The sequence below is a fragment of the Oncorhynchus mykiss genome, chromosome 13 (genome assembly GCF_057628025.1).
Source record: "Oncorhynchus mykiss isolate SJ-2025 chromosome 13, ASM5762802v1, whole genome shotgun sequence".
Classification (NCBI taxonomy): Eukaryota; Metazoa; Chordata; class Actinopteri; order Salmoniformes; family Salmonidae; genus Oncorhynchus; species Oncorhynchus mykiss.
Window position 1 is genome coordinate 66,636,371 of NC_143034.1, and position 14,665 is coordinate 66,651,035.

The 14,665-nt window shown below is 42.0% G+C and overlaps 1 protein-coding gene across 14 annotated transcripts in view; it reads right to left on the minus strand.

The window, feature by feature from the left end:
- Positions 1 to 12,758, minus strand: part of LOC110539052 (SUN domain-containing protein 1) — a 54,448-nt gene extending 41,690 nt beyond the window's left edge. For 7 of the 14 annotated variants that reach the window (XM_090197266.1, XM_090197263.1, XM_090197262.1 and 4 more), the window contains exons 1-2: positions 9,958 to 10,352; positions 5,877 to 5,971 (exon numbers count right to left, since the gene is read on the minus strand). In XM_090197266.1, coding sequence (XP_090053392.1) covers positions 5,877 to 5,959 — 83 coding nt within the window. In that variant the 5' untranslated portion in view covers positions 5,960 to 5,971; positions 9,958 to 10,352. Of the gene's footprint in view, positions 1 to 5,876; positions 5,972 to 9,957; positions 10,353 to 12,478 lie in introns of those variants that run through there. The other 7 variants (XM_090197270.1, XM_090197269.1, XM_090197268.1 and 4 more) reach the window with 3 other exon arrangements.
- Positions 12,759 to 14,665: the final 1,907 nt, after the last annotated feature.

A 14,665-nucleotide genomic window follows, 5' to 3' on the forward strand; every position in this document is an offset into this window, starting at 1 on the left:
CGGTGAAGCACTTTCTGAGGGAGGCAACCATGCTGCCACACACACACAAACAGGCATGGACACAAGCCCACAACACACACCAGATGTCCTAAACAACTGAGTGCAACACGGCCAACCAACAGAAACTGGCAGTCCTTCTCCACACATGCCTTCCTTGATTCACAGTCTATATTACCTCCACTTCATCCCTTCTTTCTCATCTTCCACCCAGCTTTACCACCAGGCTGATCATATCACTATAACCACTGGTCCTAATATTACCCTAGATCACCTTCCACCCAGCCCCAGGCTGATCATATCACTATAACAACTGATCCTAATATTACCCTAGATCACCTTCCACCCAGCCCCAGGCTGATCACTATAACAACTGATCCTAATATTACCCTAGATCACCTTCCACCCAGCCCCAGGCTGATCATATCACTATTACCACTGGTCCTAATAATACCCTAGATCACCTTCCACCCAGCCCCAGGCTGATCATATCACTATTACCACTGGTCCTAATAATACCCTTGATCAGTTTGAGTGACTATGAGAGATACAATACTAAACGCCAACCAGGGGACCTACTTACCCAGTAACACAGATTGGGCCCCTTCATATTTTATGACCATTGAGAGACACACTATTGCACTCTCAGGCTAGGGTCAGTGTGTCTAGAACCCCATCCATCAGGTGCTGTTTATTTGAAAGGGGCAGCCAGAACTCTACTACACTGCTGGGTGTCAGGTAGGTAGGTAGGTAGGTGTGTGTACTCTGCTGTGATTGACTCATGTGTGGAAATGTCTAACCCAAGAGCTGAATTTGCTCTTTCCTTTTTCCATCTAACACACTCCCTACCTCTCTCATGCACACACACATTCACATGTTAGAAATATGGCATAGGAGAGAAACATCAGGCACTGGGCAGAAAATGAGGTTTCTCTTCTATTCAAATCAAAACATATCCCTGATGGCAGAATTTCTCCTTCTCTGAGAAGTAACTAACCTAACCTCAAAGTATACTCCATTTGTGTGTTTTTACAACACTATCATTGAGCTGATATACACACACTCACACACACACACACAAATATATGGACAACCCTTCAAATTAGTGGATTGGCTATTTCAGCCACACCTGTTGCTAACTGGTGTATAAAATTGAGCACACAGTCATGCAATCTCCATAGAAAAACATTGGCAGTAGAATGGCCTTACTGAAGAGCTCAGTGACTTTCAATGTGGCACTGTCAGGATGCCACCTTGCCAACAACTCAATTCGTCAAATTTCTACCCTGCTAGAGGTGCCCCCCGGTCAACTGTAAGTGCTGTTATTGTGAAGTGGAAACATCTAGGAGCAACAGCGGCTCGGCCGCGAAGTGGTAGGCCACACACGCTCACAGAATGGGATCGCCGAGTGCTGAAGCACGTAGTGCGGAAAAACCGCCTGTCCTCGGTTGCAACACTCACTACAGAGTTCCAAACTGCCCCTGGAAGCAACGTCAGCACAATAACTGCTCGTCAGGAGCGTCATAAAAATGGGTTTCCATGGCCGAGCAGTCGCACACAAGCCTAAGATCACCATGTGCAAAGTGTCGGCTGGAGTGGTGTAAAGCTTGCCGTCATTAGACTCCGGAGCAGTGGAAACGTGTGATTCATCACTCCAGAGAATGCTTCACCATCTTGCAGTCCGACGGACGAATCTGGGTTTGGCGGATGCCAGGAGAACCCTACCTTCCCCAATGCATAGTGACAACTGTAAAGTTTGGTGGAGAAGCAATAATGGTCAAGGGCTGTTTTTCATGGTTCGGGCCCCTTAGTTCCAGTGAAGGGAAATCTTAACGCTACAGCATACCATGATATTCTAGATAATTCTGCGCTTCCAACTTTGTGGCAACAGTTTGGGGAAAGCCCTTTTCCCGTTTTATCATGACAATGCCCCCATGTACAAAGCGAGGTCCATACAGAAATGTTTTCTCGAGATCGGTGTGGAAGGACTGACATGCACAGAGCCCTAACCTCAACCCCATCGAACACCTTTGGGATGAATTGGAACGCTGACTGCGAGCCAGGCCTAATCGTCCTACATCAGTGCCCGACCTCACTAATGTTCATGGCTGAATGGAAACAAGTTCCAGCAGCAATGTTCCAACATCTAGTGGAAAGCCTTCCCAGAAGAGTGGAGGCTGTTATAGCAGCCCATGATTTTGGAATGAGATGTTCGGCGAACAGGTGTCCACATACTTTTTTGTCATGAGGTGTATATGGATTCTCTAATATATGGAGTTCAATAATAAAAAATAAAAAATGTATTAAACAAATATTAAAGTTATGACTGATTAGTATCTGGTTACAACATTTCCCGGTGTAGTACAGGGGGACAGAGTAGCTTGGGTGGTACCATATAATTAAAAATAACAATTGAATGTCTCTCTATAGCTGTACAACTTATTTTCTCACAGGGGTAATACTCAAGAATCCTCCACTGACAACAGTAGATCAATAGTTTAAAGCCAGGAAATAGCTGAGAGCCTGGGAGAGAGCAGGGAGACCTCCCCTTACAAGGGAAGACATTGTACAGGCTTAAACATCAATCGGTGAGGCCATTCTCCTTACAGCTAATGACTATGGTGTTTGTACCAATGGGAATACACTGGTAATTAACCCTTGGTTGGTGGGCTGTAGCATGGTGGTCTCTGCTGGGTCGTATTGATTAGGCCCCAAACGGAAGACAATGAACTGAAACAGGGAGGGACTACTTTAACTTGTCCAATAAAAAGCCTGATTTTCCTGTGCCCGTAGCTATATGTTTTGCTACAGTGTTGCCTAATGAATGGGACCCTGGCCTCCTGCTCCTGTCCACTCAGGCTAGGTTTGTTCCCCTCACTGTGGGGCTTCTAAAAGGCCTCTCAGATTGTTGGATGTGATTGGTTGGGCTTTCATTCATTCATTCCTCCCTCCCTTTCTCCAACTTGTCTACCAGTCTTTTGAGTTCTGACAACAGATGGCCCAACGGTTGCTGTCACCTGACCCTGTCCCTCTCAGCACAACCCTCTCCCCATTCCACAAGCCAGCCACACACACACACACACACAGTACAGTGTGACAGCTCTCAAAGTGATAGGCTGATATTTCTGATGCCTAGCTACAGTACATGAGTCAACTGCCTCCTCTGTCAGTTTGTTCTGCCATTTAAAAAACAACAGCCCAACAAGGCAAAACCAATAACATGTTGTTAGTTCAGCTAATTCAATAAGTGAAGTATTAGCCTACATTACTCTTTCATGTACAAGAAAGAGAGACTCTTTACCTAATTCTCAGATCAGTGCCACCAGGCATTAATATGGTTGATCAACTCTCTCACCGGACCATGGAGGCACACGGTCTTGTTCCAGTCTTCCATGCTATTGAGAGACTGAGAACCCAGAGCCTTTAAATCGGTCTCCACCTCACTCCACACAGGACCTGGGACGGTCCGGCGCCAAGACAGGCTTTCCCACGGTCAGAAGATGTAGTGGTAGTAGTAGTAGTAGGGCTGTTAGAATTTGAACTATGAATTGTGATTCTATTGGGTAGGACACGGCTGTGGGAGAGCTTTCAATGCAGGGAAGGTGTTGCTTGGTTATTATCTTATTGCCTTATACCTTCACAGTGAGGGGAGTCAAGGTGGCTCCACAGGTTATCAAGAGGTTAAACTGAGCAATTATGAGACAGAAAAAAACATTACCAGCAGAAGCCCTTAAGGACTGGATCGTAGACTAAATCCTGTCTCGTGTAAGAGAGCTCACCTGCAGCAAATTCTACTGCGGTAAGGAAGACATTTCTCTACTGCAACGCACGCGCACACACAGACACCCCCGTTCCCCTCGACACAAGGCTACTCATGGCAAACCCACACACCCTGGCACTCCCACCTCTTCTACATGCCTGTGAGAACAGTGAGATATTAAAGGCAATTACAAGGGATGTATGTAAATGTCATCTAGTTGTCAGGCCAGCCAGGCCTTGGAGGACAGCCTGTGGTCTGGGCCTTGTCCAACTCAGGGAGAGGAGAGGACTAAACATGTCAGCTGACTGAAGGGCTTTTCTATAGGTGTGCCCTTAGCATTTTTCAAAGGAGAGCGAGGGTAGAGTATGGCAGTCAGTCTAATGGGAGTGGTTGTGTTAGAACATGCTCCCGTACACGAGTGTGTTACACTGTTATTCTCTCTCAACAAGAAGCACTACAGAATTTCTCCTCTTAAAGACCCAAATTCCAGCACTGTCATTTCCCCCCCATTTCTTTACACAAGGTGTCAAAAGTGACAGTGTAAAAAAACAACATTCCAACTTCACACACACACACAAATCCCCTGCATATTCAGAGACAATCACACCTGCAAGCAGTTTCATGCCCAGGCCCCAGAGATAATGGGCTGAAGAGAGAGAGAGATCAGAACAATGATGATCGAGCAGCATGTACTGTAAACTAGGGCGGCATGATATGGGCAAATACATTTAATTGTGATTCAGATCAAAACCCTTGGGTGAACTGTTGGAATCATGGAAATAAAATGTGTTTTCAGTGATATTATTTTAATAATAGAATCTTTGAGAAGTAACAATTGCAGGAAATTTGCTAAATCTATTTCAGTTCCATGGAGAATTTAAGAATTGCAGGAAATTGGCTTGAAAATGCACAAAAATTTGCTACACCACTTAGATAAGGAGCCTGTCAAATGTTCCCTAAAATTCAGCAGAGCCAAAGTCTAACTGCGACCTTTGCCGCATCCATTGCCACACCCACCACCTAAGCCACTTTTTTTATCCATAAAAAATACACTGCACAACATGAAAAGTTTCTTCCTTGAAAATTCAGAGGGAGAGAACAGTGTGTGACTGACATGAGACATACCATGAGAGGAAACACAGGAAGCAAAGGAAACACCAAGCTAAGGGAGAGTTAGTCCAAACTAAGATAACTACAAAGGCGCTATGCTACCGTTTTCATTGTGTTATTCCCTCATAACACACAGTCTTACACACAGAAATGCTGAACCACAAGCGCACACACTGACAGAATCATCGGGCTGAATCATCGAAACCACAACCACAGCGGTTGCTCGTGTGAGCAACTCTGGAACTCATCAGCAAGAATGCACCAAGATCTTCAATGTATCAACTGTCAAGGATGAATATTTGTATCAAGACTGAAAATATTTAGCTAGAAATAGAAGCCATTAAAATACATCTTTACAATTTCAACATTCTCTCCTCACTCCAACTGTTGTAAAATGTATTCTCAAACGTACTTCAACAGATCTCTTTACTCAAGTGAGAGCAAAGACAATCAAGTCAGTAAGATTTCTGAATGCAACACAAACTCATTCAGGACTCCTAATGGTGCTTTACTCTTGGAAAGAGATGTCAAACGGGAGGTGAATGAGAAACAACCTCCGGATTGAGGCAGCAGAACCCTTTCATTCTCCACGGCTGTGGTAATGACTGATCTGACAGAGGCTCTGACTGTAGTCAGTGGACATAACCACATTAGGGCGATGGGATTCAATAACAAATACTATTTTTATCTGAGTCACAGAGGAATAGATAACTAGTGTAGAAAGGAAAGATTGATGATAACCCTCACCACTCATCTGGAGGCCATCTGAATACGGGAAGAGCAACAGATAGGTCCCTGAACCTTGGATAAGACACAGTATGAAACCTCTAGCCTGTTCTACAGAGGAACAGGATATGTACTATACCATTTCAATTCAAGTAAATACTCATGCAATTGTTCCATACACACACTCTGAATTGTCTAGAATGGACATGAAATTAACCTGATGAAACGGTCAGTAGATGCCAGTCAGTAGTGTAACGGTCAGTAGCTCAGCCAGCATTCTCACCTGAGGGAGTAGGTATATCCTGTGTTCTCTGGAGCACACTGTGGAGGAGTGTATGTGTGTAGGCGAGAGAAATCCATGGTCATTCTCCGATCAGACTGCAAGAGTCAGGGTGGAAAGGAGAGGGCTCTTTAGGCCATGGCACAATAGATGAGGGATTATCATTCTAACACACCAGCAAAGGCATGCATTACACACACACACACACACACACTTGTTCAGCTTGTCTCTCGGGACTAGTACTGTTTAGATCCAGTAAAAGGTTGATGTACTTTCCCACAGAGCAATAGCATAGTCCTACAAACACTCACTAGTTAGCATACAAACAAACTGTTCCACACACATACTACACCTCTCTGGTGAATATTAGTCACTCTCTCTCTGTGCCTCCACAGCCCAATCCCACATTAGACCCAATCTACTTGGCTTCACTCCAAGAAAACCTAGGCAGCAGTAGCTACTCTGGAGAGTCCCAGAGCCCAGGCAGGCAGACAGGCAGGAGGACAGGCGAGTAATGAGAACAGTTACACATTATAATTTCCCCTAGCCCACAACACTACAGCCCTGCTCTGTTCTGTTCTGTAGAATAGACTTGGCCAACCTCCTTCCCTTGCATTATGTCTGCGGCCTGTTGACGACAAGCGCTTCGGAAGGCAGGCAGCAGGGTTGGGTAATGAATGGAACTCTTCTTCTCTTTCTGTAGTTCAGCAGCTGTGGGCTGACAGGGACCAGTGGAGACAGGGCAGGGGACAATGAGAGTCCCTCTCAGGCAAGGCACCCAGCCAAAATACCAGACTGACTCCCTCTCAGGCACAGCACCCAGCCCAATACCAGACCGACTAGGGAAAACAGGCTTTCTCCCTTCAGAGAGTAGCACATACAGAGGTGGAGCTATAGGCCCAACCCTGGTAATGGACGGGACACACCTAGCCAGGTAGATGCCTGGGGCCTGTTTAGGAGGGTGCGGTGCAAATAACATTACAGAATGTTTGTGTAGGAGAGGAGTAGACATAATTGTGGGAATTTTGCCAGTTCTATACATTAGCCTACATTTCTGTCTACAACATTGTGAGCCCTGCACACTCCCAGAAGCAACACCAGGAAGATGGCAAGCTTGGGACACAGCAATCTATAAGCTACTCAATTGAACATGACCCCGTGAAGGGTCAGGAGAGGGCTAACATGAAACCTGTTTAAACCCTCAGTCAACTATATAGTAACCTAACAGGTACTATGTAGGGAACATGACAGGGATGAATTTGGATGTGGTGATTCATTTAGTCTATTCAAAACAGAGGGAAATCAATAAATGGAGCTGAAACACTAATGTATTGATTTTAACTATGGATCTACAACATCTAGCCTTGAAGTAAACTCAAACAGCAATATGCACAGAATTCAATGGTTACATAATTCAGCGGGTTTGGTTTCAATGACTCCACTTCCGCTGATAACTTACAGTAGGATGGCCCTTCAATACTACCCACGTCATATCTTCCTACAACAAACCCTGAGCTGTGCTGATACTACAGTAGCTAAGGAAGCACCCCTGCTACCTATAATATACTATTATAGAGGTTGTACTAAATAAGAGCGAGCACTATAGAGGGAACAGATGGCATTCCCCCAAATCTGCCAAATCAGAGGGACTACTGCCTGGTAATCTTAACCACAGGTCAAATCTATTTGTAAATCCAAAGGCCCAAAACAGTGATTAATAATCATGAAAACCCATGTGGCGTCTTTAATTCTGCCTGGATTAGTCGGTTGGATTGGTGGCCTGTTGTTGGCAATCCTTCAGGATGCAGAAGTTACTGGACATTCCAAGTTCAGGAAAATAACAATATAAGCTCTCCTGTGTGTTCAAAACTGAATTATTTTGAGATTGCAGAGCTGAGATGGAAACCAACTTTAGAAACATGTTTCAACTGCCATCCAATGTATCACAACCACCATAAAAGAGCAATTGGTCATCCTCCATGTTTGCTTTTACAAGCCATCTTCCCATGGGTCATGGCTAGAAAGGATTCAGCTTTTGTCAAATTCACATAAAAGTTTATTATTATTATTATTTTCATTTGAGCTAAACCGGACTCTTTATAACCTTAACTTAATTATCCTAACCTGCTAGATTAACTATCCTAATCTGCTGCGTAAATTCTCCTAACCTGCTACGAAATGTCAAATCTGAAAAAACCTGTATCCTTTCTCATCAAAACCCTCCCCAGCCTTAGCTTGTAAAATCTTGCAAAGGGCACAACCTATGAACTTATACTCGAGAGACAGGCTGAACACAAACAGCACAGGCACACTCACTAGCCCGCACACACACACACATACACACACACACACAAAATAGAGCAGGGTTTCCCAAACTTAAATAACCAACTCATCACCAAGCTTTGATTATTAGAATCAGCAGTGTAGTGCTTGGGCAAAAAACAAAACGTGCACGGAGGGGGGCAGGACCAAGTTTGGGAACCCCTGCTATAGAGAACCACAGTATGAGTCATAATACCCATAAAACCGAGCGGTCAAACAGGGAAATGGTACCAATAGTTTAGATTTAAGAAAGTCACCTTGTCCGGGAGAGATTTACATGGTTATCAAAACGTCACGCCTACATGAAACACAAGCTGTGTTTGAATACTCATACTAACCTCACTATTTGTGAAGCAAATTGAGTATATTGTATGCTTATTGGTCATAGTATGGTATAGTTAACATGCCAAAAGTTCCCGTAAAATAATTCGACAAAATACAAAGTATACACGCAGTGGACACTGTTTCTGTGTTTTTACAGCCCATAATGCCATTCTTCAGGAAATGGCTGTGGCTTGATCATTTTTAAGATTAGAAGAAAATGGTGTAAAACATGCAGCCAAAGTCCGATGAGAGCTGATACAAATTCATTGCTTGAACTAATTATGACAGATGTTAAGAAAATGTTAAGCAATGTAATCAGGTAATAACTTTTCACATAAGTTACGTTATGTTGGCTGACAATTTGTTAGCTACGCTATCCTTACGAACCACATAGCATTAGAGCAGTATGTAAGCTAGTTACCGGATGTTAGTTGGCTACTAATACATCAAACTTGCCAGGCAGTATATTAACTAACTACCCAACGTTGACTTGGTTATTCACATCATTCTTAGGTAAGTGGTATATTTACCCGAAATCGTAAAATGTTTAGCTAGTCATTGGTTATGCTAACAAGCTAGCAAGAGGTTGCATCGCAACATCAAGTTCAGGAGCACTCAACTGAAACGACAGTTTGTTTACAGTATACTAAAATTAACTAATAGTACGTAGTATATACTCATTAAGTATACAGTATGGGTATTCGAACACAGCTACAGCCCTTAAGTGATTCTAAAATCCCCAATGGAAAAATTAATGGTGGAAAAACGATTGGCACCATTTCCCCGTTTGACCACTAGGTTTTATCGGTATTATGACACCTCCACTGTGGAGCTCTATAGAAACATTTCTAAAATTGCCACTTTCACAACATGCATGTTTTTTTTTGTAAAACGATCTTTTCACAAAACAGTAGGTGACGAGCTAGGTATAAAAATAAAAATAAACGATATCGAATTGTTGATTCTGCACGTCGGGTTTTGGATATGTCAAAATTTGTACTTCCATTTCAATGTGTGCAATTGGAGCAGCAAATGCCCAAATTACAAATATGAATGCATGTCCAAGTGACTCAAACTCCGTGAGTCTCGTATTGCCTAATGCTAATTTTAGAAGGCAATAGTTAAACAACGCAGACACCCGTCCATGCACTGACATTAACGTTGCGTTTATAACATACATATCAAACGTGGGCTCTCATTGCGCGGATACTGAGGGTTAAAGCAAACGTTTGAGCCTAAGGTCGCAGTTAACATTTGAAATAATGAAACAGGCCCGAGGTTCTGTTCGCTGTCAAAACAGAATTCCGGAGAAAGGAGCCAGAGCACTACAAACTGGGAAATAAATGCCCGTTAATTTATATTAAATTACATTTTATAACTACTAAAAAAAACGGAAGATAAAACATAATTCCAATAATATCGCGTAACTTCTACTTGCCCGTCAGATAAGAGTCCATCTGTTATTCTTATGAGCGTAATCCAGTTGAAAAAGATCCACACATTTCTGTCTTGCAAGATGCGTCAACTTCACACCGCATGTCGAGGCGTCTATTCCAGGTATGGTGCGTTCGATGATCCTAACCCAGATACCAAAATAATATTTATCCGTGAACATACACAAAAGTTTGCAAGTTGACAGTGTGTATGTGTACGTAATTATCAGGCACTACAAGCAGAATTCCAAAATGGCTTCCCAGACGTAACAAAGCAAGAAGGATCGCAGCAGAGATGTTCCTCCCACTCCCAGACCCGCTATTGTCAGTTTATGGCGCACACTGAATCTATTGGAGTAAAATGAAATTGCTACATCCCACCACTACTGTAACTTCTCCCATCGGATGAGAGTTGAACTGGGAGTAGTGATCCAAGTATAATAGATATACTGATAAACTATAGCGTAACACTGAATATGATTTTGTATCAAATCAATCAAAATCACTGAGTACAAATACTGGAGGTACAGAATACACCAAAAAATAAATCACTATGTTTTTGTCACAGGACTAAAAGAGCTCAATACCTATATGTCTAGGGCTCTTATACAAAACTAGAAATAATCTATAACTGGACAGTACAATGCAATCTGGGAAACTACTGCTACTGCACATTCAATGTATCATTTGCACTCATTCAGATACATATTCATGATCCATCAACAGCTGTTTCCCCATCACCTCTCCAGGACAGAACTCCTACAGCTGAGGGATCACTATTCATGTAAATGATGACCACAGGACAGAGAGTGGTATTTTCTCTCTGGTCAAAAACATTAATGTTGGGCCAAACTCAAATCTTAACCAATGCAAGTGAATTCATACATACCCACATACATACATACATACATACATACATACATACATAAAGTCTAACAAGTGGCCTGTTTACAGAGCAGATTACAACCCAAATGTCAAATCAGGATCAGCTGAGAAGTTGAGCCTCATCAATAATTAATTTGGCCCCCATGGAACCTTTTGGATCAAGATTTAGAAAATAGTCTCATGAGACCAATAAAACAGGATATATGCAACAGGGCAGTGGCACATTGCATGCAGCCAAGTCTGCATCTCCATGCCAAAAAAAGTGGTCCAGCATCATTCTCCTCCCACTTCATAGGACTACTGCAACACCTACTGTCTGTGAGAGTGTATTACATGGTGATGTACCCTCTCACCCAAGCCATTTGAACCAATCACAGGGCTTTGGAAGATTGACAGGGGGAGAAAAGGGTGTCCTCTCTGGTGTCTCGTTGGACATAGAGAGAGTGGGGTTTAGGGATAACATGACAGGAGTGGTTAACGCACGTCACTTGAATCGAATGATGAAGTGGTTCTCCCAACTTATGTAAAACTTGGGTATGTGAGATATGCGGTGAGACCGCATGTACAGAAGCCGCTGCAGTGTTACAATTGTAAAAAGTTGACATGTGGCAAGTGTTTGTCGAAGGAATAAATATGTTGAAGAGTCAGATGAAGCATGTTGCTGTAATTGTGATGGGAATCACATTCCCGAGTTCCCAGAGTGCCCTGTAAGGATGAAGGAGGTCGCAGTAGCAGGATCAGGTCTATCCAGCAGATTTCCTATGTGGAGGCAGTGAAAATAGCTGAAGAGATATGAGATGGTAGTGGATGTCCCACAGACTGCAGTGAATGCCATGCAGGAGAAGGATCCCGACACACTAACAGTGAAGAAGGTGGACTTTGATGCGTAAATAGCACAAGTGACATTGCACTACTCAAACTAATTTAAAAAATCAACAAAGAAATCTAAGAAGTTAGACATCATTGTGAAGGGGGCAAATATATTTCTGGATCTCCAGGACTTTACAGCAGAAATGTTACAAGGAATACTGAAGAGGTTCCTGAGCTGGGCTCTGAATATACATTTAAATCCGACTGAAAGAGTAGTTTTTGTTCAAAATTATGGGTTAGTTATTAATAAAAGAACATCGTGGTATAGTCTGGTAGTGACCGGCCTCACACTCCAGTACAGTAGCTGGCAGTATACGCAGCTGTTAGTTGGTTGCGATCCGCCAAAAAAACACGAAGAAAACAGGTGACGCAGTAGGCAGGGTTACCGCGAGATTTTGGATTCAAAGTAAATCTAGTTCAGCTGGAGATGAGAAAAACATATTGTAGTTAGCTACTCTGTCAACATAAACGTCAATGATGCACACACCGTTCCAGTTTAGATAATTAGTGCACTGGTCAATAATTACGAAATCAGGAGAAAGAAATAAAGTGCATGCAACCATGGTGGTGGTGGTGGCTAGCTAGCTTACGTCATACCTTCTCGTATTCTAACGTTACTTTTCTGTTTTCTAAGTACATCACTAGTTGCACGTATAATCCAACACTTATGCATACATTTCGTACGTCTCATATAACAAGTTACTGGTAGTAGACACCACTAGTCTGAATGTGGGACTATTTCTAAAACAGTTCACGTTTACTGTAACTTACACTCGGCGCTGGTAGTCAAATCCACAGGTTGTTGTGAAGATGAACGACGGTCTGTCTGGTTGTTCAGTTATCCACCAAAATCAGTCCAAGGAAGTAAAATGTTGCTACCAAGTCAGTGCATGGCAAGCCTGACTAAAAAGTAGCTAACGTTCGGTTTGCCCTTTCCCCGACTGGCACAGTAATATTTTCCGCTGCTCAAACTGACATCACATGGAGGAGAGCAATAATTAACCGCGTTTCAAATCACAATCCTTTTTAGGTAAAAATGCCCATATATAGTAGCTGTAGGAAGCAGCCAGAGCTGTAGCGCTGCCTGCTGGACGGTTTAAGCATCTCTTTTTCGTCTCTTTCAACACAGTTTTTGTTGTTGTTGTTGTTGTTGTTGTTGTAAATAACAATACGTTTTTTTATACATAGATTGTTATCTATACACTAATTAATTACCTGGAATTTATAACCCAATTACATATCCGCTATACACTGTTTATAAAGAGTACCTAAATATAAAATCTTACTCTTTTTAAACTGGCCAATATAGGCATACTGTGATATCATTTAGACCAGCAGTAGAGTGCACTGTATACTATCCTATGACAGCAACAACAACAAAAACGACCAGCACATCATCCCTTGAAGAGGTAGGCTAGATAACCAGTTCTACAGAGTAAATAATTGTGTTTTGTGAATCCATTTGTGTTATATGACAATGGAAAGACTTGTGGAGGAAACTTTCTAGCCTACTATGAGATAAAATATGTAGGGCAGGCCACATGTCATGAGGAATGTTGGTGATGCTGATCTTATTGTTTCTTGTTACTGACCTGAGGTCACATGACTAGAACGTTGCATAGGTTGTGTGAGTACAACTATCACACTCTTGTATAAGATAGGATCACTTTTGACAGGATTATAGACAATTAGCTACACAGTATGAGGAACTTGTTGCACTTTGTGTTTGTTTGAGTTGCTTGCTGTACAGCCTGACGATGTGGATCACTGTAAGTAGTCTAAACACCTTTGTTAAAAATGTGTCTTCTGACAAGTCCATTTGCTGAATTTGTTTTTAAAAATGATTACCTTCTAACATCTAGTACTGGACTGTATATGGCTCTTATGTATCTGTGCTCTCTTTCTGCAGATACCTATTGTGAGAGTTGCTTGACTACAGCCCAAGGTAGGATTGATATGCCTGTTGTCATTCACGTGAAGTGTGTTCAAGAGGGCTAGTAGACAGTCATGGAAGGCATTGCTGTTGCTCTCTTGCTACATTGAAGAGCATCAGACCAGGCATTGTTGCTACACTCTTGCTACATTGAAGAGCATCAGACCAGGCACTGTTGCTACACTCTTGCTACATTGAACCACAGTGTGACAACAGAAGGCATTTGCTTGATCCTCAGATATAGAAATAGAGTTATTAGAATCATTGATTCATGCTCTTTTTTTCTTCTTCCAGAAATTGAGAGCAGAAGAAAGACACAGCAGAGTCCAGACGGGATGTTATTGAGAAGCTAGTCAGTGGTGCTGTGTACCAAGATATAGATGCTAAAATCCCCACTGAACACATTTTAATGTAACTATGTTCAACTGTACCAACTCTGTTTATTTAATCTCCAAAATTCTCTTAGAATAAAGATATTTCTCAATATCATGTTGTTGTATGTTATTGTAATTTCTGCCATACTGAACTGACAATGCAATCATTTGTAGGTCCACCCACTAATGCAATATATTGATAAAGGATGTGACAACTATTATCTTAATGGAATCAAGTGTTCAGCCATCTGCCCTTTTCCAGAAACATCCATATTGCGTTTCTCTCTGTCTCATACAAAATCCATATCTGAATAAGCTTAGAAATAACACAGTTGGATTGAATTATATGAATTTGAATTGGATATTATTGATTATGCATTATACACTATTTCAAATGTGCTTTCATTTGTAAATTACATTGTCAAATCACTCAATTTGAATGTGAGTCCAGTAATACTTTTACAGATTCAAGAGATCATTATGATGACTGAATAATAATTTATTTCAGAAATTGTGACATAGATAAAGATGTAGTATATTTAATTCAACTGCTTATAATACTAGGTAAATTGAATGTTCACAAATGCAAATGGTCTAATTCAAAAACCTAACTTTTTTCACTTTATAAATGAGTTTAAACAATATGGCACT